Here is a 19526-nt window from a genome sequence, read left to right on the forward strand (position 1 = left end):
CACAGTTGTTGTTATTCCATATCCGCAGCAATTCTACGTAAGAGCAGATATTTTGTGGAGTCCCTATTATCCTGCAAGCACGGGGCCGGGTACTGACGGGGCCCGAGACCGAAGGGGACACGGTCCCTGCATTGAAGCAGCTTTTACTTCCTTTTATTATACTCAGAGCTTGCACTTGAAATAAAGCAGAAATGAAATACATTTGGGGCAGACTTGTTCCTCCATTTATTTAGTTATAGGTATAGAGCAGTTTTACTTGGCAGGAACTCTGCCAGGGGCTGGCAACTGTGTGAACTATCAGGAGGAAAATCCAGAGAGCGCTTGGCATTTTCAAACACAATATTCTCCCCTCCTCTCTGCCCGCCTTCCTCCACAATTTCTGAAGAAAAAAACTAAGTTTTGGCAAAATGATTCTAGCTGCCAGTAGAGAGAATGACACGATGCTCTCCTCTTGAATGAGTCTCGAGTCCTGGCTTTCCGCTGCTGAATTCCTTGTCTAAGTAACTGTAGTGTGTATGAGTCGCTGTCTCTCTGCACGGTGGCAGTAAGTGGCATCCAGGAGGAGGACTTACAGTTCCAGAAGGGGGCGGTCTGCCAGTGGTTGTTGTCGTGGGTGAAGCAGGTGAGGCCAGGAAGGCTGCACTCCTCCCCCTTCCTCTGGCGTTTCTTCTCCTTCCTCTCCTTCTTCCTCCTACGGTTCTCCTTGAAAAGCTGCAGTTTGCTGTCTACTTCTTGAGCGGCCTCCCTATTGCAACAGAAGAGGCTTTTTAATGACCAGAAAGCACTTTCTCAATTAAAAATAGGATTATCGCTATGAACCTCCCACCAAACTTTAGACACACGATAATCGATACACGATAATAGAGCACTTATTCTGCACAGTTTGCTGATTTGACCCCTCAGCTAGAACCAGCAATAGTGAGGACAAGTTCAGGTGACAGGTCTCTTCGAATTTTACGCAGCCTTCACAGCATCAACATTTTCCTTGTTTACACGGAAACATGGATGGAAACAAATGTCAACAGGAGTCTGCAGACCCTGGTGGCCACCTTTTTTTGGACAAAGGGCATAACTTCCTGGTGGCCATGAAGTCAGTGGTTGGTTGGACTTAGACGGCTTGGATTAGAAGGTTTCTAAAACTCCTGTGGCAAATTCGACAGTATAGGCATGGGAAGAACTTTTTTTTAAGTTTGTATTAAATTAATTGGGATGAAATTGGTTAGTAAAATTATATAGGTTTCAAGTGTACAATTCTATAGTACATCATCTATCTATTATACTGAGGGTTCACCACCGAGAGTCAGTTCTCCTTCCATCACCATGTATTGGACCCTCTTTTCCCTCTTCTACCGCCCCCCACCCCGCTGACCCTCTGGTAACCACCAAACTGTTACCGGTGTCTGAGGTTTTGTTGGTTTGTTTGTCCTCTTTGTTTGTTGCTTTCCGTTTTATAGCCCACGTATGAGTGAAGTCATATGGTTCTCGACTTTTTCTGTCTGACTTATTTCAAGGTTAGCACGATAACCTTGATTTTCCCAGAAGGGCTCAAATTTTGTGGAGACGCAAATACTAAATCCCTTTCCTGTGCAGATTTTACTATCATTAACAAAATGTGTATATTTCTTCCAACAGTCAGAATTCACCATGTTGAGCAGGCTGCTTAACAGAACACTGTGACCTAATCCAGGGTCCCCATCTCCACGTCACTGTGCACAGACGGCAGTGCACGGACTAAATTAAACCCAGTTACCTCCACACACGTGGGCAAGAGCATGTACAGCGTTAGAGGAGAACTCCACACAGCTCCCTCGCCAAGGTGTGGGCTTGATTTTAACTTCTGGAGCTGGATGCCCTCCCAGTTGAAGCTACTTTTCCCAAGCAGCGCTCCTTGGAACATAGGGGTCCCTGCGGCCTTCTGGAAACACCCCACGGACAGTCCTTCACTCCCAGCATATGTGGGAAACATAGTGACTTACTTGAATGGGTGAAGATGGCTCTTTAATTTCTCTTGCTTTTTTACACCTTTCTCTTTATTGTAATAGCTAGAGGCAAGGAGATGAAAAAGTGAGTCTTCATAATCATGCATGTGATCAAATAGCTTCTTTTATAAAAAGAAAGCAAAATAGAAGGAAGGCAGTACCTATCTTAGCTTAATGAGACTTTTTTTTTTTTAACCTTCAGCTTAGGTTTATGACATACTTAATTTGACCGAAATAGTTTAGGTCATTACAATATATGATAATGAATTCATTTTATTAAGCTACCTACCGGTAAAAGAGAGGAACAAGCCTCATGCTAATCCATGTAGCTTGTGCAAAAATGAGTTTGGAAAGGGGACCCTGGGGTGGACACACGCTCACCTCTGTTTACTGCAGACACACTCCTCAGGCTTCCTTCTTTTTAGGTGCCCTCTCACTTCTCTTAAATTCTTAATTTTATCTTGCAAAGCTTCAATCTGGAAAACATATAATTCAACAATTATATTTCTAAGATGAGGATTTTCTACGCCAAGTACCTTTCTTCTCACCTTGTTTTCTGGGTTCCATAATTATAGCTGTTCACCTGAGATGATGATTCATTTAGAAACAAACCTTGCATAGATTATACTTACCTCTGTACTCCACCCGGTGTGTTATAGTAAACATTAACAGGTGTCTCTTTTACAATTGAAATATTTTCTGGTAGAGATTTCAAAAGGTCATCATCATTGAGTCAGTCCCCATTCTTTTGGCACACTCTGTTTTCTTTTCTGTCAGGAGAACTCTCAGTGTGTCACGGGAGAATGAGCAATACCCTGCCATTCTGTTTTTCACAGAATTATAAAAAAGATGGAGTGTGCACACAGGATGTCTCACCAGTAGGGCTGGTGCGCCGCTGAGTTTGCTTTTGAAATAGCTTCCCATCCCACAGCCACGGCTTACCTCTTTGTCAATGTACGCCTTGTGGTCCTTCCAGGCTCTGGCTGACTGGTACAGTTCTCTCTCACAATGGATTGTATCATTTGGAAGAATAAAGCACCTGCAAAACCAAACAACAAACATTAGAAATAGGTTTACAGTCTAATATTAAAAAACAACAACACACACCCAAAAACCAAAAAACATTAGAAATACAAAGGGAACTTAATTATCCTCTACACTCTTTATTTAGCTACAAGCAGCAGTTTGGAGCAGAGCCATAGATTGGGATAACTGGGAATGTCTCCTGGTGACTGGTGTGGGGAGAGGACCCCACTAAGATCCCCTTTTGAGGCATCCAGCTCTCAATATTCATGTTCCCGTGAAGAGACATCACCAAACAACTACAGTTTTGAAAGCCCATCAAATATTATAGGGTGAAAAAAAAAGGTTTTCACAGTTATAATGGAAATGGCTCCGTTGAAGAAATACAGTTAGGAGGGGGTTAGTCATCCCATTCGTTTCCATATAAAGGGCTTGCCTGAAGTACCCCATTACGTTTGCTGCAAAGAAGCAGCCCCAGGGATAGAGAGCAGGTGGGATATGAGGTCCATCAATAACGTGAGAGAAGCAAATGCTGGTCTAAATCTCCAAGCACGTAACCATGGCAACTAAAGGCAGCCGGAGACCCATCCAGAGATAAACATCCCGGCAGAACCCATGGTACCCCTACCGCCCCAAGTGGTGGAACGAAAGAGGAAACAAATATCTTGCTGCTAACTTCAGAACAAAAATATTTCTCTGTCAAGAGAGTAAGTAGATTTTGGGAGGAACGGAGGAACGACGGCAGTGTGTTAAAGCTCCCTTCTAGTCGCCTGACTCCCAAGGCCCTCTGTGCTCTCCGGGACCTGGACAGGTGAGGTGTTTTGGCACCTTTCGTCCATTCCCAACCTACGCCATCTCTCTGGAAGCTTCTCCAAGACCCACCGTTCCCCCTTGACCTGTGTTTCACTTCTGAGGCCGTGATGATACCACCGCTGTGTCCTCGGGACCGTGCAGCATGAAAAGCCCCCACCCATCCAGTAATGGCTTCGCTCTGTTTTCTAGACACCCAGAAAGGCAACTACTTAACGACAGAGCTCCATGCCTGCGAAGTCACGATGTGACAGCATCACTCTGGCTCAATTCCCAGCTGTTCAGCCGTAATGTGACACTGAACCCAAAGGACATGTCCAGGCCTACAAGTGTTTGCATCCTTGTTCTTATTTAACTCCCGCATCATCACGCAGGCCAGCCCTCAGATGTCATGTTGCCGAGTGACATTACTTTTTGTAAAGGGACAAATGGTGGTCATATGGGGGGGGGCACTTAGAAGGCAGCCCTCGTGAACGCCCAAAGCCTTCCTACTTGTGGGTCACTCGGACGGTGGTGGGCAGGCCCACGGCATTGCCGCCGTCGGCTAGCATGCTGTCCCCGTTGCCAGCTTGGTGACCTCCTGGCCCCTTGTGACCTTCATCATGACGCTTGGCAACGTTTCTTGGTCGCAACACTTGCAATTCTTCTTCTTCCAGGTTTATGTCGTATATTTCGCCTTCAAATTCGACTGACAAGGAGCGTGTCTGCCGTGTGTGGACAAATCTGGGCTTGTACTCTGGAAATAAGGGAAGATGCGTGAATCCAGAGGTCCAGAGGGACTTGAGGGGAGAAGAAAGTGATCATCTGGTTTGATGAGCATTTTGGAAAGGGACAAGCTGTACATACTGCATTGCCAAGGGGCACCGTGGTGCTATGGACAGCCCCCTGGGATTCCTGCCGGGAGGGCGGGCCCTGGTCCTGGCTGTGCCACTGCATAGCGGTGTGATGGCCACCATGCTTGTCTGGGCCTCAGGCCCTTCGGCCATCAAGCGATGGGGTAGGTCTGGGTGATTGCTAAGATCCTTTCCACTTAAGATAGGCTCTGAATGTCTCCACTGAGTTTTCAACGTGAACTGCTAAGTCAGCTTGTTTGACTAAAACTATATTCACCCTTATGGTATTAAAAATAACGATTATCATTTATTGAGCTTTTGCTATGCATTATTCATCTCGTACTGATCTCTAATCGACAATCTTCAAAGAGTGGTACCATAATAAATCTTTAGGTTAAAAAAAAAAACATCAGATTATCCAAACAGGCTCATGAATTTGGTGTTATCATTCTTCTTTTACAGGTGAGAAAACTGAAGCTTTGAATGTTACATCCATTTTGCAAGGTTACACAGCCAATAGCCAGGTGGGAGCTAGGTTCAGATTCTAAGTAATTCAGATTCTAAACATGACAGTGTCTTCCTACTACTTTGGGATGCTTCAAAAAGCATCTCTGCAGGATCCCGATGGCAGTTTCCAGACAAGGAAACGCCTCTGGCTCTCAAATACATTAAGACTCTATGTGGCTTGAAAAAGTGGCCCCAGACTTCTTCAGTTTGTACTCAATATTGAAAAATCAATGAGCTTACACAATGGAATACTATTCTGCCATAACAAAAGATGAAAGAGGGCCATTTTTGACCACATGGATGGATCTTGAGATTATTATGCTAAGTGAAATAAGTCAGACAGAAAAAGTCAAGAACCATATGATTTCACTGATGTGTGGGATATAAAACGGAAAGCAACAAAGGAACAAGTCAAACAAACAGAAACAAAAACTCACAGACACAGACAATAGTTTAGTGGTTACCAGAGGGTAAGAGGGGAGGGGGGCAGGGCTGGGGTGGGGGGAAAATGAGGGTAGACGGGATCATATGTATGGTGATGGAAGGAGAACTGTCTCTGGGTGGTGAATAGATAGATGATGGATTACAGAATTGTACACCTGAAATCTATGTAACTACTAACCATTGTCACCCCAATAAAATTTAATTAAAAAAAAAAAAGAAAAATCAATAGGCTTTACGAACAGTGCGTGGAGGTGAACATTTAACTTCCTGGGAGAGAAGTGGCTCCTAGCTCTATGCTGACCGTTGTAATCAGCTTCTGTTAAGCGAGAATGTCCCTTGTAGGTTTGCCACTTGATATCTTTGCATGAATTATTAAACCTGGCATTTTCTGTCAGGGAGAGAAGAAAGTCTCCCAAATTAATTGTTCTCAGCCTCTGGGTTATGGACTCATTTAAGAATTTGTTGAAAGTTATAGTCATCGAGAAAAATGTGCAGAGAATATACTTACATTTTTGGATAAAATGTTAGAGGGTTCATGATTCCCTGAAGTTCATCTGCGGAATCCAGGGTAAAAAAAAAAGGCCCTGGCTTAAGAGCTTCCACTGTTCTAGTGAATGATTTGATGTCCTAATTTTGGACAAGGAATTGAGTTTAATGTATTTTGCTGATTTCCAAATCAGTATAGAAAGTAATTACCCCAGAAATGAGTGACTTTTCATATTATACCACTAGATGGCGCTAGACTCCCATTCTTTTATAAATGGTACAGGACAGGGTTCTCGTATCTATATAATCATAGGAATCTCATAGCTGCCCGATAGATAAGAGTTTTTATAAAGAAAATACTTGGCAGTGATTTTCATATTGAATTCGACTAGTTTGACAAGTGAAATTAAAAAAATATATTGTCCGAAAATAAGTATGCCTTTAAAAAAAGTTTTTATGCTTTACCTATTAAATGCACAAACACTAAATCCTTCTTTCTTTCTTTCTTTCTTCTTTCTTTCTTTCTTTCTTTCTTTCTTTCTTTCTTTCTTTCTTTCTTTCTTTCTTTCTTTCTTTCTTTCTTTCTTTCTTTCTTTCTTTCTTTCTCTTTCTCTCTCTCTCTCTCTCTCTCTCTCTCTCTCTCTCTCTCTCTTTCTTTCTTTTCTCTGTCTCTCTCTTTCTCTTTAAAAACAACTTAAGGCAGACAAATCAGGACACTGGCATTAAGGTAAAATAAAACTGGCTTTGCCCCTTGACAGCTCTTTTATGTATGTGCATGTTTTGTGTCTGGTGCTTTTACCGAATATATTTGCATTCCATGCTGAAGTGAAAGTGTTCACAAAGCAAAATTTGAAATTATCTTAGCGTTTTGTTTTCTAAACAGAAAAATTATCTGCTCTTCGCCCTCAAACTATGCACTGGTCATATCTAAAATGTAGAAGGAGCAAGCCTTTTGTCTCCCCAGCGTCCATTCCCAAAGAGCCCGGCCCACCCCTGGGATGGTCACGGCATCTGCCTTACTCGGAGTCCCCTGGTTTCTCAGGAACTGCCGCTGGCTCTTCCTCTGGCTTCTGCTGGCACGATAACCAGACTCTCCACAATTGCACTCTTTGTCCTTGTGGAAGCCGCGAGTGTAGAGGTTCCGTGTGCTCTGCCGGATGGTGAGCAGGTCACTGGATCCTTTACACTTGTGAATGCGAAGCTTGCCAGATGTATCCTCGATGCATTGCCACTTCTGCAAAAGCCAACGGGAAAGCAGTTTACCAATCCCGGTCCAGGTGTTTTTTATTAAGAACTGCTGTTTTAGTTTTTAGAAGCACTGGCAACCCCGTTAATGAGAGCGCATGAAGAAAGGCAGGCTTTTAAGTGACTCTGTACTAGTAAGTCGCCTGCCGGTCCTCTTAGTCACATCTTTCATTGTAGGCAAATACAGATGACAACAAAATCATTGGAAATCAGAACTACTTCAATGACACTAGAGCCCCAAATTGATATATAAATCCCCAGCATCCAGACTAAACAGAGTCTTGAATGAAACATGTAAAAAGCCCTTCATTCACCAGGCACAGAGCACAGCTGTCAGGGCTGATTTCCCCAGACCCCTTTTTCTCTGGAAAAACAAATGTGGCTGCTTTGTTCTCTGCCCCTGAATTTCTAATGCGAGCCAGGGAAGAGAGGCACATGAGGAGGACAGAGATGAGTTTAATCTGAGTCCATCACAGGACGAGCCAACTTTCATATACATTAGCAGACGTGTCAGGTTTTCCTTTGTGCCTTTTCTTACCCTTCTACAGACGCCACACATTCATCCCGCAGAGCAAGCTGCACCTAAACACATCGCTCCCCTTCCCCAAAGACACGCATGAGGAGCTGGCACTGGATTTTCTAGTTTGTGCCTTCTCTCAAGACTGCCGCAGACACAGCCACCTGAATTCCAGACAAATAAGACACAGCGGTGGGTCTCAGTGTCTCCCTCTTTCTTGAGAATCAATCTGGCTGAAATAATAGTGCTTCACCTGGGGGTCATTTCATAGGCTCCCCCATATCTTAAAGACCTAATTCCCTTCCTTTTACTTTCTATTTGTTCTCCCTAAAATGTTAATTGTGGAAGCAGAAGAATACTGACCCTAATTTTAAGCTGATCATGGCTGTTACAACATGCTATAATGTAGTGTTATCAAACTTTTGTCTTTTTTTTTCTACCATGTATATCAACTGTGCGTCATTATTTACTCATACTTTACTTTTGATGGACACATGTCTAAACTGTGGCCAAGGCAATAATGAGTGTAAAATTATGTGTTTGTTGTACCAGTTATGTTTTCAAATATGTGCTAAAACAAATACAAAACTATTAAATAAAATGTTTTTAATGCAGGGACTCAGCTCCTGCTCCCCGCACAAGAACGCAGGATATGGTGAGGCCCAAAAGGAACAAAAACGGAGCCAGAGATAGGGAAGTCATACCGCTATATTCTCGCTGGGGGCTGGTCAAGACGCAAAAGTAGGACCAATACGATCTGCAATCCTCAACCTGCTTGCGAACCACACTTGCTAGCGTAGCCACAGCAGTTATATTAGTGACTAATGGCTCACTGGTTACAGCCGATGGCCAGCGAGTTACACTGATGGCCATCTGATCACAGTTGATGGCCATCTGCTACCTGAGCCAGCCCCTTTCCACGTGAGGCCAAGAGCCTGGAAACTGCTCTCAGGGACCCCGTTCCTACAATGTTCTTTCTTGCCTCACGTAAAACAATCTCACAGTACCCCTTGTTCTACTTGTACCATGCTTTAGGGTACCATTTTGATTTTAAAGTGTCCTAAGGCAAGCTAAAGTTTGGCCGAGGGTCCCAGATGGCTTGGTCCCCTGACAAATGACACCTGTGTACAAAATGGCGCACAACCATCCCCCGCGGTCCAAGGTGCAGAGCACAGTTTATTTTCTCTTAACAGAGTCATATGCCTTCAGTCATATGAACGGTTGCCGCTGCCTTTGAATTTCTCCCTAATCCCAGGCATATAGTCCTTGTCCTGTGATTCCCCTTTAGCCCCACTCTTGGTGCTACTGAATTTGATTATTTCAAGCCACATCAGGTTACAACCTTCTTTGGTGGCTTGGATGGAATGTCTGGAATGCCGAACCTCTCCATCCTAAGAGGCAGGAGCTCAAGAGACAAGGCAGGTAACCACCTATTTACAAAGCCATGAAAAAGCAACACAAACAAGAACAGTCTAAGGACTAAGTTAGAGATGATTTAACTAAAAAAAAAAAAGAAAGAAAAAAACAAAATAACAGCCCCCCCACCCCCCCAAAAAAATGTGAAGTCAACCTGACAAGGCACACAGGAGTAACGTCAGGCACACTTCGCTGGACAATGGGATTTTCGAAAGCTAACCGGGTGATTCTCCTGTGTAGCTGGGGTTCAGAACCACTGCTTTAGACTCGCAAAATCTGGTTACTGCACCTCTTTGCAGCTCGATCCCATGAGGACGGCAGAAGAGATAGCTTTGGGGCTGAGTACCTCCGATGGATGAGTCTTTGAGAGGGGTACATGTATTTTTGGGTGTGGGTGTGAAAGGTATCTGTGTCTAGAAATGTACTGAGGTCACCAGGTCAGAAAATGACTCCAGTTAACAGGTGAACACTACAGCTCATCTATACTGGCAGAACTAAGAGGGACCAGTTCTCCTCAATCTCTTTCCACAGTTCGTTGACAAGGGAGAGAACCAAGTCTTTGTATATTCTTAGCTGAAAACTGCATGTGGTTTATTCCATGGTTCTACCATTTAATGTGGAGACCAGTGATTTCTAAGCCCGGGTTTATAGCACTTCCAGATATGTCCAATTAGCTTGAGGAGGTGCCGTGAAATTCTCCAAAAAGTTCTCAGAAACTCATACGCAACTGCATTAATAAATAATTATGTCTCAGGTAGAATTCGTGCTGGTGAAAATTGTTGTCAAAACAAATGACCTTTCATAGCCCCAAAAAATCTGGGAACCAGTGGTGCTTGAGTGTCTGTCTATAGCCGTCTTAAATCCAAATGGTTTAAGACATATCCATCCACCTGGGTAATCTCTACCTCAAGCATTCAAAACCTAAGAGTTGCCTACTTAATGCCTGTAGTAGCAAAAGAAGCTGTCTGTGGATTCACAATTCAAGCCAAGTAGAATCTTCCAAAGTGCTCTATTTTATATCAGACAGAAAAACGCGGCTAACTATAGACTTGAAAAATAATGGCCTTATATCTTTTTGTGGTTCTAATTTATATCAACTTTAGTATAAATACTAACTTTTAAAACATACAACGTGTTGCAAACCTTCCTTGGTTTTATAACCACAATGAATTAAAAAAAAAAAAAATTCTGCTTTTTTTTTTGGCCTGGAAGAGCTGAGGGTACAAGTAGATTCCTGTAGAACACAAAAGCGTAGGCAGAATTTTTAGTGACTTAGCCTATTTGGAATACAACGTGCATTTTTCCATTAGCCAAATTCCTGCTGACTTCTGAGGGGATAGAGATGAAAGGAAAGACTGTTTCCTTCCTGAAGAGTTGAATTTAACCACACCTGACATCTGGCAATGTCCTTGGCAGTGATGCTATATATACACAATCAAATACACATACATACGTGTGAATGTACACACATGCACACACACATATACCTACTACATACGTGCCGTGTATACTACATATATGCACATACCTACACACATTCATGTATAAAACAAGAGCCGCTGACAAAAATGCCAATAACTTTCTATACTGTGGATCCTTTGAACATGTCACAGACCCTATTAGATAGAATAATTAGCTAGAGGCTTTGACAATCTGCTTAGTGGCAAGCGTCCTCGGAATTTTAAGGAAATGTAATTGCCACACGTTTGCCATCGTCATTTTACTGTTCAATATCACGACAATTTTTACGGCTGAGCAATAAAACCTTGAAAGAGCTGCAGCTAAAACGGTCATCTTACTTGGAGTTTATAGAGGGAGGTGAAGAAAGAGAATGTTTAAAAGAATGGCTCTGAAACTCCTGCCGCGTGCCGTCAAAATGGTCCAAATAACGAGATGATTTTGCACTGCAGAGGTCTGCCAGGAGTCAGAGCAGAGTGTGAACTCAGGTGAGGCACCTGCCAAGGGGACTTGGAGTCAGCCTCAGAAACGAGCTTTTATAAACCAGCGCCCTTGCAGGACTACAGAGGTCACACTATCTCGCTTTTATCTACACCCTTGAAGTTTATCAGTAAGTCAGTTAACTGCCAAATCCACTCTGACCAGTCACTGCTGCAAATCCCTCTCCCGCTTTGTGGGACGACAGCATCTCATCTCCTCCTGCCTCTCGGACAGCCAGCCGTTTAGCACGCATTCATTCCACAGATATTTCTGCATACCTACTGTGTGTGAGGTGGGAGACGAAACTACTTAAATAATTTCTTGAGTTATTATTACTTCATTTTAGCCTTTCCCACCCTATTGGAACTTGGGATTAAGGGCAAAGATCATGCCTCATCTGCCTGAATCGTACCCCAATGTTAGCTCACCATTGAATCGCTGTTTAATAATTATGTCTTTGTATTTTGAGTGATTATATATACCTGTAGGTAAGTAACATCTGATGAAGAAAAGGCTGGCTATTTTGGAACAAGGATGCTTGTGTGCAGCTAGTTTGATGGAATCAAACCTAATGAGAAATATGTCAAATGCCTTTCAAATAATTACTTTTGACACCACTGTCACCACCATCACGGTCATTAGCTATTGAATTTTTATGTGGTCTAGAGTACTGTCTATAACTTTACTCATTTAATCTTCACAACAACTTAAATTGCTGTCATAATTCATTGATAAGAATAGAAATATCATTTCTTGTCGTAGTGAATACAACCTGTATTTTATGCCTGGGACTTGGGAATGGCATTTCACACCCATCCTGATGTGGCTTTGTGGAAAAACATCTGGACTTTCAAGCTAGAAAAGCCTGGATTTGGGTATTAGTTTTACCCCCTTGCTATGTGGCCCTGCGTGAGTCAGCTGCATAATCTAAGCTTCTGAGGGTCACGGGCATGAGGCAAAGGACAGGAGGAGCTGAGCCCATGGCAGGCACTCAGCAAAGGAGCTGCTCTTATTATTATCACTGTTATCACAGACACACACAGTTTATTACTCAAAGAAGTCGATCTCACGTAAATTTGATGAGAGGCAGCCATTTTTAATGGAGATAAGTATTGGGGTAGAGATCTGAAGACCTCGATTTTCATTTTCTTAACTGCCAAGTTTATGGCATTGAGCAAATTGCAGAGTCGCTTTGTTCTTCCAGATTTCACATCTGGGAAAATAACACTTGCTCCTTTTGGCCTCAAGGATATGTCATGAGAATAAATTGTCGAGTGTTTTCAGAGTTCTGAGGAAAAGATGCACTCTATGAATCAGAGCAGTACTATTAATTGAGCTTTCAAAAGGGTTCGCCAATTCTTGGGCAAGTTACTGTTTCCTGGGTGTCCACTGTACATAATATAGTAACTATTATTTGGGGGGGAGACTGTGGTTTTGAATCAGTTTGAACTCCTACTGGTCACCCTTCTAGCTGTGACACTTTGATCAAGTTCCCTTCCTGTCTGAGCTTCGGTCTCTTTAGATTTAAAAGGGGCATAATATCTATTTTATAGAACCGTTTTCAGGTGTAAAATGGTCTCTGTAAAAAACCGAGAGCAATATTAGATAATAGAACTCTGATTACTTCCCTTTCCTGATATGACCTCTAGGTAATCACCATAGTTTCTACATTTTGAATTGCATGTATTTCTCAACTTGCTCAAGAATGTTCTGTATTCTTATGTGTGCCTACTTAGGCCCCTTTTCATAAGAAACAAAAAAATTGGCTACATTTTCAAAGGTACACTGCAATGAAAGCTGAATTTTACACACACATACACACCCACACACCTCATTTCTCCATTATTATGTGTCTTATTACATGAATTTAGTCATAATGCAGGTCAAATCATGTTCTCTAAAATGTAGCAACCATACAGCAATTTTCTGATAATGCAATTATCCTTTTAGGCCAGTCTAACATCATGAAAAGCAGTTACCTGCAGGTGGACATGTGTTTAGAATTTTTATCTCAACACTGGGGAATATAAAGAAACCATATGAACGTCATTGTTCAAACTGCTACTTAGCTCCAGCCATTGCCAATTTTTTCTTTCCCCCACAAATACGAAATCAAATTACTTGTGCCAACGAGATTTTTCACCCATTTTCTTTGAGATGGAGTGAGGAGGAACTGGGGGGAAGAAAAGTGGAAAGGAAGGAGAAGCTGAAGAGAGAGAACAAGCTTCCTCCTTAAGATTTTAATCTGGGTAATCATTTGTAAAAGGCAGTGTTGGAATATTGCAAGAAGTATGGCTCTTGCAGTTCGGGGAAAATAAAATTGGTGACTAGACCAAAGCCGATCATCGATAGCCAGCGCTGGCTCTTGATGCCAGCCCTGTTCCAGATGCTTAATGCATTATATTTAACTTATCAAATCTTTACAGCAACCTTTTGAGGCAGGTGCTATTATTGTGCCCATTTTACAGATAAAGAAACTGTGGCAGAGTTAGGTTAAGTAACTAGCCTGTGTTACGTACCAGGAAAGCAGTGGATCCAAGATGCAACCCTAAGGCACCTTGACCACGACACCAATAAAAAAGGAGAAAGGCTTGGGCCAGAGGGTGAGGCATCAGGTGGGTGTCAGTTGAGGGGACAGCATTTGGAAAGGCAGAGGCAACCACTTACACGCAGATGAGAACATTATGTTGAAGAGACAAGGAGGAGGGGTACCTGACCAGAGCAGGCCGTGTCAGGCAGTAGTGGAAGATAAGATACCATAGCGTACATGACATAGGGTGGGGCCACATGATGTTGTTTATGAGTAATGTTTGTCCTGGAGTTTTGTCTGTTTCTGACTTGTTTAGAGCATCACGAAAGATGGTTTGATGGTTAACCCTGCGGTTTGTATTTTTGGAAAATGCACAGAAGCCAAAACATGTACGTAGATACAAAGCTGTTCCGTGCAGGCAGAGGAGGGGAGCAGGCAAGGTTTAGAGGCTGAGCTGTCCACACTGGGCCCTGTGCAGACCAAAGTTCTGCCAGTGGATGGCACTGGGACCTAGTCCCTCTGGCCGTACGCTCTGGAATCAGGAGAACTGGGGCGGGGAATGCTTGGGAGCCACACAGGGCTCAATGAGTTTCTGGAAACAGGACGTCAATTTCTGACACGCTAGCAATTCTAGCCAGATCTTACTGGTAAATGTCCTTTTATTTCCACTGTGCAGCTGGCCACAAAAGGTCTGAAGGATAACTTTTGGATGAGAACATAAATCCTGGAGCTAAACCAGTTCACACTCAACAAGCTACATTCTTATTCTTTTTGCTTGATGCTGGGTTCTTTTTAAAATTTAAACATATCTTTGATCTTATATTGATACAAGAATAGAAAGGCAAACTACACTGCAAAGAGGTTGGAACTCAACAACTCCACAAAATGACATGGCATTTGCTATATAAAAAGAAAACAATTTTTCCTGTTAAGTGACAGTTATATTTAAAATACACTTCAAAACTGAATGCCCAGGGAATTTCTTTTTTATGTAACTCTGATTTAAGGAGTCAATATCTATGCCTAAAAGAAGAAATAAATAGTGCTTACTCTGCATGGAGGATTCTTAATCTGACTGCTTGGAGGAAACACTCAGGGCTTGGGGAAGACGAAAAACAAACCGCTGATGCCTGGGTCCCATCACCAGAAGTTCTGATTTAATTTGTCTGGGGTGGGACCTAAAAGGCACCGTTTCTAAAACTGCCTGGTGATGTTAACATACAGTCGTAGTTGAGAACCACTGTCTTAGACGGGTTGAGTGGGTCCTAAACCCATGGCTTCAGCCAGGCACATGCCAGGAATAATTTCAAAGGAAACATCTAATATCTTACATTGTTGCATGTTCTGGGGGATAAAAAGACAGAGCATGAAGTGAAGAAGCATAGGATCTGTCTTTGGGTTTGTCCCTGAAGTTTTTTGGATCTAAATTTCCTTATTCGGAAAATGATATCATTCAACTAGAAGATTTCTAAGACCCCCTCTACCTTGGACAATCCCTGACTCGAGGTCTGTGGCTCCTAATCCAATTGAAAACTACTGATGCCTTGGCTTCCATTTTAATCTGATTGGCTTTTGCATCGGTATTTTCAAAAGCGCCCCAGGTGACTGTAATGCACAGCATTGAGCATCACCGGTCTATGTTCTCTGTGGAACCAAAGTCTTACCAGACGTAAGTTGAGATTTGCGTGTGTGTGTGTGTGTGTGTGTGTGTGTGTGGTGTCTGTACATAAATGTGCTTGGGGGTGTAATGCCAGCTGATAGAGTGGTGGGAATTCACCCTCAGGAACATGGAAATAAGGCACGCATTATGCGTCCATGTTGTTTTCATTAGTCCCTGCTGGTTGTTTTGTTCATGTAGTGGAGAAAGGATGCCAGAAGTCTGGACTTCCAGCCCATTTTCATAGAAATGAAGATGACAGTCCCCTAGGAAGGGCGGGGACCATGCCACCTCCCTGCATTTGCACCCTGCTTTACAGTCCTGTACATACCTGATGTTGCTTTATCCTCCCAAGACTGAGATGGATTCGTTCCATTTCAGAAACAGAAAACCTGAGACTCAGCAGAAATCGAGTGTCTTGTCCAAGAATACACATTTACAAAGTAGTGGATGCCAATATTCTAACCCAAACCTAGTGATTTCAATTCTTTTAAAAATTTACTCTATTTCATGCATCCACACTGGTCCTACCACAATCCTTAGCTGACTAGGCATGGCGGTACGGAGGGAGGGGGCACATACCATCTCTTTGGGGATCAGGAGTGAAGAGAATGGCACTAATTGAGCTGATTTTGCCTCTACACTCCACAGAGAGTCAAACCAAAGAGAAGACTGTGTAGTCTTTGAATGAAGCCTACCTTGGTTAGAGGAAGAGACACAGGGCACAGGCCAGGAGTGAAATCATTGTCAAGAGAAGAGAGTCCAAGCAAGTTAGTTCTAGCCTTAGCTGCCACCTTGACCCTGAACAATACAATATCATTATTCTGGACTTTTTTCTTCCTTTTTAAAAGTCAGTGATATTATAACTAAAAAGATAATCTTCAAAGGAGCCAGACAGAGCAAAAGGCCAAATATAAAGATTCTACAGAACACAACTACGCTATGTCAGGTTTGACCTACAGATTCGATAACCGCCTTGAAGAGGCTCACCATTTCTTGAAGTTCTCAGACTCTCACGGAAATCACCATCGTGGGGCACAGTCTAATTCTTTGTCCCACTACTTCAGGCACTTTTAAAAGAGATCATTGCTAACCTTCGCATACATTCGTGTGATAGAATCTAAACTCAAAATGCTTAAGGCAGAAATAAACCAGAGAGGAAAAATTCCAGGGAGCCAGCTATTAAAAGCATTTCATGGAGGACAAACACATTGAGAAAAATACGAAAGAGCAAAGTGAATTTTTAAATAGCGCATACATCCCATGAGTAAAGAGCTTGGGCCAAACACCATGCTCAAGTTTAGGCTCTATCTGCCCTTTAAGACATACATTTAAATATCAGCACAAGCTCTATTGCCAGGTTTGTAAAATTGGGTACTCAGAGGAAGACAGTTTACCTGATTCGCAAATGGTAATAATGCTCGCTACTTACAGGGCTAAAATAGTAACAAGATTGCCCATTTGCATGAGATATATTTAACATGGAACATTTCCAACTCCCGAATAGAAGTAGATTAGCCTACTGAGGCTGCCGCATAGAAATCATTTCAGAGCTACAAAACAATTCTGAGGTTTTTGTCATAATAATACTTAGAGCTTCCATAAGAAGGATTTGAAGACTTCAAATTAAATTATAATGAATAGGTCTAAGCTTCTCCACTAAACACTTGAAAACTAAGACCTACTAGAATGCCGTGCAGGCCTGGTGTTATCCCTTCCTTCAACAAGCCTCCCACCTCATCCTTTTTCCTATTTCAAAGGAATCCCGGTGTACAAAAGGCACAAGGAAATACAGAGAGCAGGAGGATCAAGTTGTTTATTATGAATGTCTCTTTAATAAGCTGGAGACCATATAAAAAGAGTATAATGAACGAGGCCATTTTAATAATAACCGGGCTATTCATTGCATGTGTCCGATATCTTGGACTGGCATTGGCAAATTGTGTGGACATCTAGAGGTCAGGTAAGTTTTTTAAAAAAAGACTCACAAAAGAGTTGAACTTCTTTTCCCCCGATTAACGTAACTTACTTTGGCAGCACGAGGCCTGAGTGTTTTAGTCAGACAACTCCTTTGGATCCCACCTCTGCCACTCTCTAGCTGCCCACGGATGACAATGCCCAGCTCACGTGGCGGATGTGAAGATTCAGTCGGGCTAAAGTATATAAAACCCCAGTACAGTGCCTCGTCTAAGACAAATGCGCTGTAAGTGTTAGTCATTTTTCTCTTTCCTCTGAGTTTATTTTAAATTGCAGTGCGCATTTCTTTTAGCTTGTACAGATTTCAATCAAGAGTGCTTAAAATAGCTCGTGTTCGTATGTATTAACAGGTCTGTGTTAATTCATCACATGGTATTTCTTTAGTTCTTACAGATCACAGTTGGTATTCTGGGTAGCCCTGAATGCTACAGTCATGTTTTTATTAATGAAGAGGACTCATTCAGAAATTTTGTGAGCCAAGGTAGAAGCAATAAACAACGAGTATGGTTTCCCTTTTCATTCCCCAACCTTGGTCATAGAGTCTGTCCTCCTCTCTTAGTTAGGACATCTGACTTTAGTCCAGAGTCGAAAGACCCCCATCACGGCTCTTGCAGTGGTTCGCTGTCCAGAGAGTCAGCATCTACCCACGAACTTGACTAATCTGCCCCTTGACCCTTCTCGATGACCCCAGGGATGGTGCCTTCTCCTCAGATGGAACCAGTCTCCGATCTTTCTAACTGGTCTACCATTTCGTGTGTCTGAACATCTTGAACTGGTGCTGGCTGATTGGATGGAGATCTAGAACGCCCTCTCTGAGAACACATCTCCTATAATAGGAGGACGCACAAGCAAAGAAAAGGAGGCTCCTCTTGGATAAGTCAGACAATTCTCAGTCAGGGGAGAGGTGTCACAGTGAGCACTCCATGAATGGCATAAAAAAATCACTTATACATAAATGTACATTATGGTATATGTTGGAAATCTTTTAAATTAGAAATGGAGACGCACGGGAGCGGTGATGAAGAAAAGTTGTGTCACTCACCTGCCCAGGTTGTTCACAGGCTGTCTGGTACCGGGCCTGCTGGCACAGTTCTTTGACTCTCTCATATTTGGGCAAGTGATTTGACTGTTGGATATTCTTGTTGGCTTCTTCCTTCTTACGGAGAAATTTCCTTCGACAAACAAGGGAGAAGTTTCTTATGGGAGAAGTGATCTGAATTACCTTCCCTGCGACCTGCCTGTTCTTTTTCTTCCCTGTCACACGACTCCACGTTCTTCAAACAGCAAGAAATAGATGTTAAGGCTCTGACCACAGCAGGAGTTCAACACTGATGAGTCTTTTGTGACAAGGTACTATGAAGATGAGAGGTCAGCATAGGAGAAATCATTTCCCCCCCCAACACATTAATTTCAAAACTTTAGACATCCATGTTTAGCTCTACAGGCTCCAAAGTCTTTTTGTTAAAAAGCAATTATAGAAATGCTTTCTCTCATTGTGTATATGGACAAAAACCAAGACAATGAGCATTATAAATCAAAAGGGGAACCCCAGAAGCAACTACAGAAATAATTACAATCTAATACACTCATGTATTTAAAACTAAGAAAGGCACATAAGGGAAAGAAGTAGAAAGGTGCCAGGTAGGGCTTGTGGGAAATGGTTAAGAAAGTCAATTGACTGATCTGACTAGGAACCAAGGTTGGGAAACATAGCAGTGAAATCACAGCCACAGTAAGGGCTTTGGTGCCATCTTAAGAAAATGTATTCTTTACAGTTCCTATGCCACAATTGTTAGTCAGCTGGCGAGCAAAGAATGACTAGCAAATCATTTGCTCTTGTTCCTAGGCTTACGAAATCTCCATGCTTAGTAAACCAAAATAAGAGGGAAAAAAATACCCAGCAGGGACAGCTGCCCAGTAGGAGTGCTTCCCAGAAGGACCCCAGGAACCAATAATTACCCTCTTTCCACGAGGAATGTGTCACGCCAAATTTTGGCCCTCTTGTTTGTTCGAAACCTGCAAACAAAATAATAATATTTACAGTTGGGATCTGGATGCTTTTCCAAACAGATCTGTGCCAACAGTTTATTTAAAGGAACACCTCTCACTTCCCACAGACCATGACTGCGTCTCCATCAATATGCTATATAAAAACAACCGAGAC

General features: G+C 42.6%; 1 protein-coding gene across 5 annotated transcripts in view; it reads right to left on the reverse strand.

Annotated features, from left to right (window-relative positions):
- The window catches only part of SULF1 (sulfatase 1), a 147575-nt gene that overhangs the window by 13347 nt on the left and 114702 nt on the right, over positions 1-19526 (reverse strand). For all 5 annotated transcript variants that reach the window (XM_033126610.1, XM_033126609.1, XM_033126612.1 and 2 more), the window contains 8 exons: positions 19322-19378; positions 18405-18534; positions 7103-7316; positions 4305-4548; positions 2922-3018; positions 2361-2455; positions 1977-2042; positions 573-745 (listed from right to left, as the gene is read on the reverse strand). In XM_033126610.1, coding sequence (XP_032982501.1) covers positions 573-745; positions 1977-2042; positions 2361-2455; positions 2922-3018; positions 4305-4548; positions 7103-7316; positions 18405-18534; positions 19322-19378 — 1076 coding nt within the window. The remainder of the gene's footprint in view (positions 1-572; positions 746-1976; positions 2043-2360; positions 2456-2921; positions 3019-4304; positions 4549-7102; positions 7317-18404; positions 18535-19321; positions 19379-19526) is intronic.

This window comes from Rhinolophus ferrumequinum, chromosome 14 (assembly GCF_004115265.2).
Source record: "Rhinolophus ferrumequinum isolate MPI-CBG mRhiFer1 chromosome 14, mRhiFer1_v1.p, whole genome shotgun sequence".
Taxonomy (NCBI): domain Eukaryota; kingdom Metazoa; phylum Chordata; class Mammalia; order Chiroptera; family Rhinolophidae; genus Rhinolophus; species Rhinolophus ferrumequinum.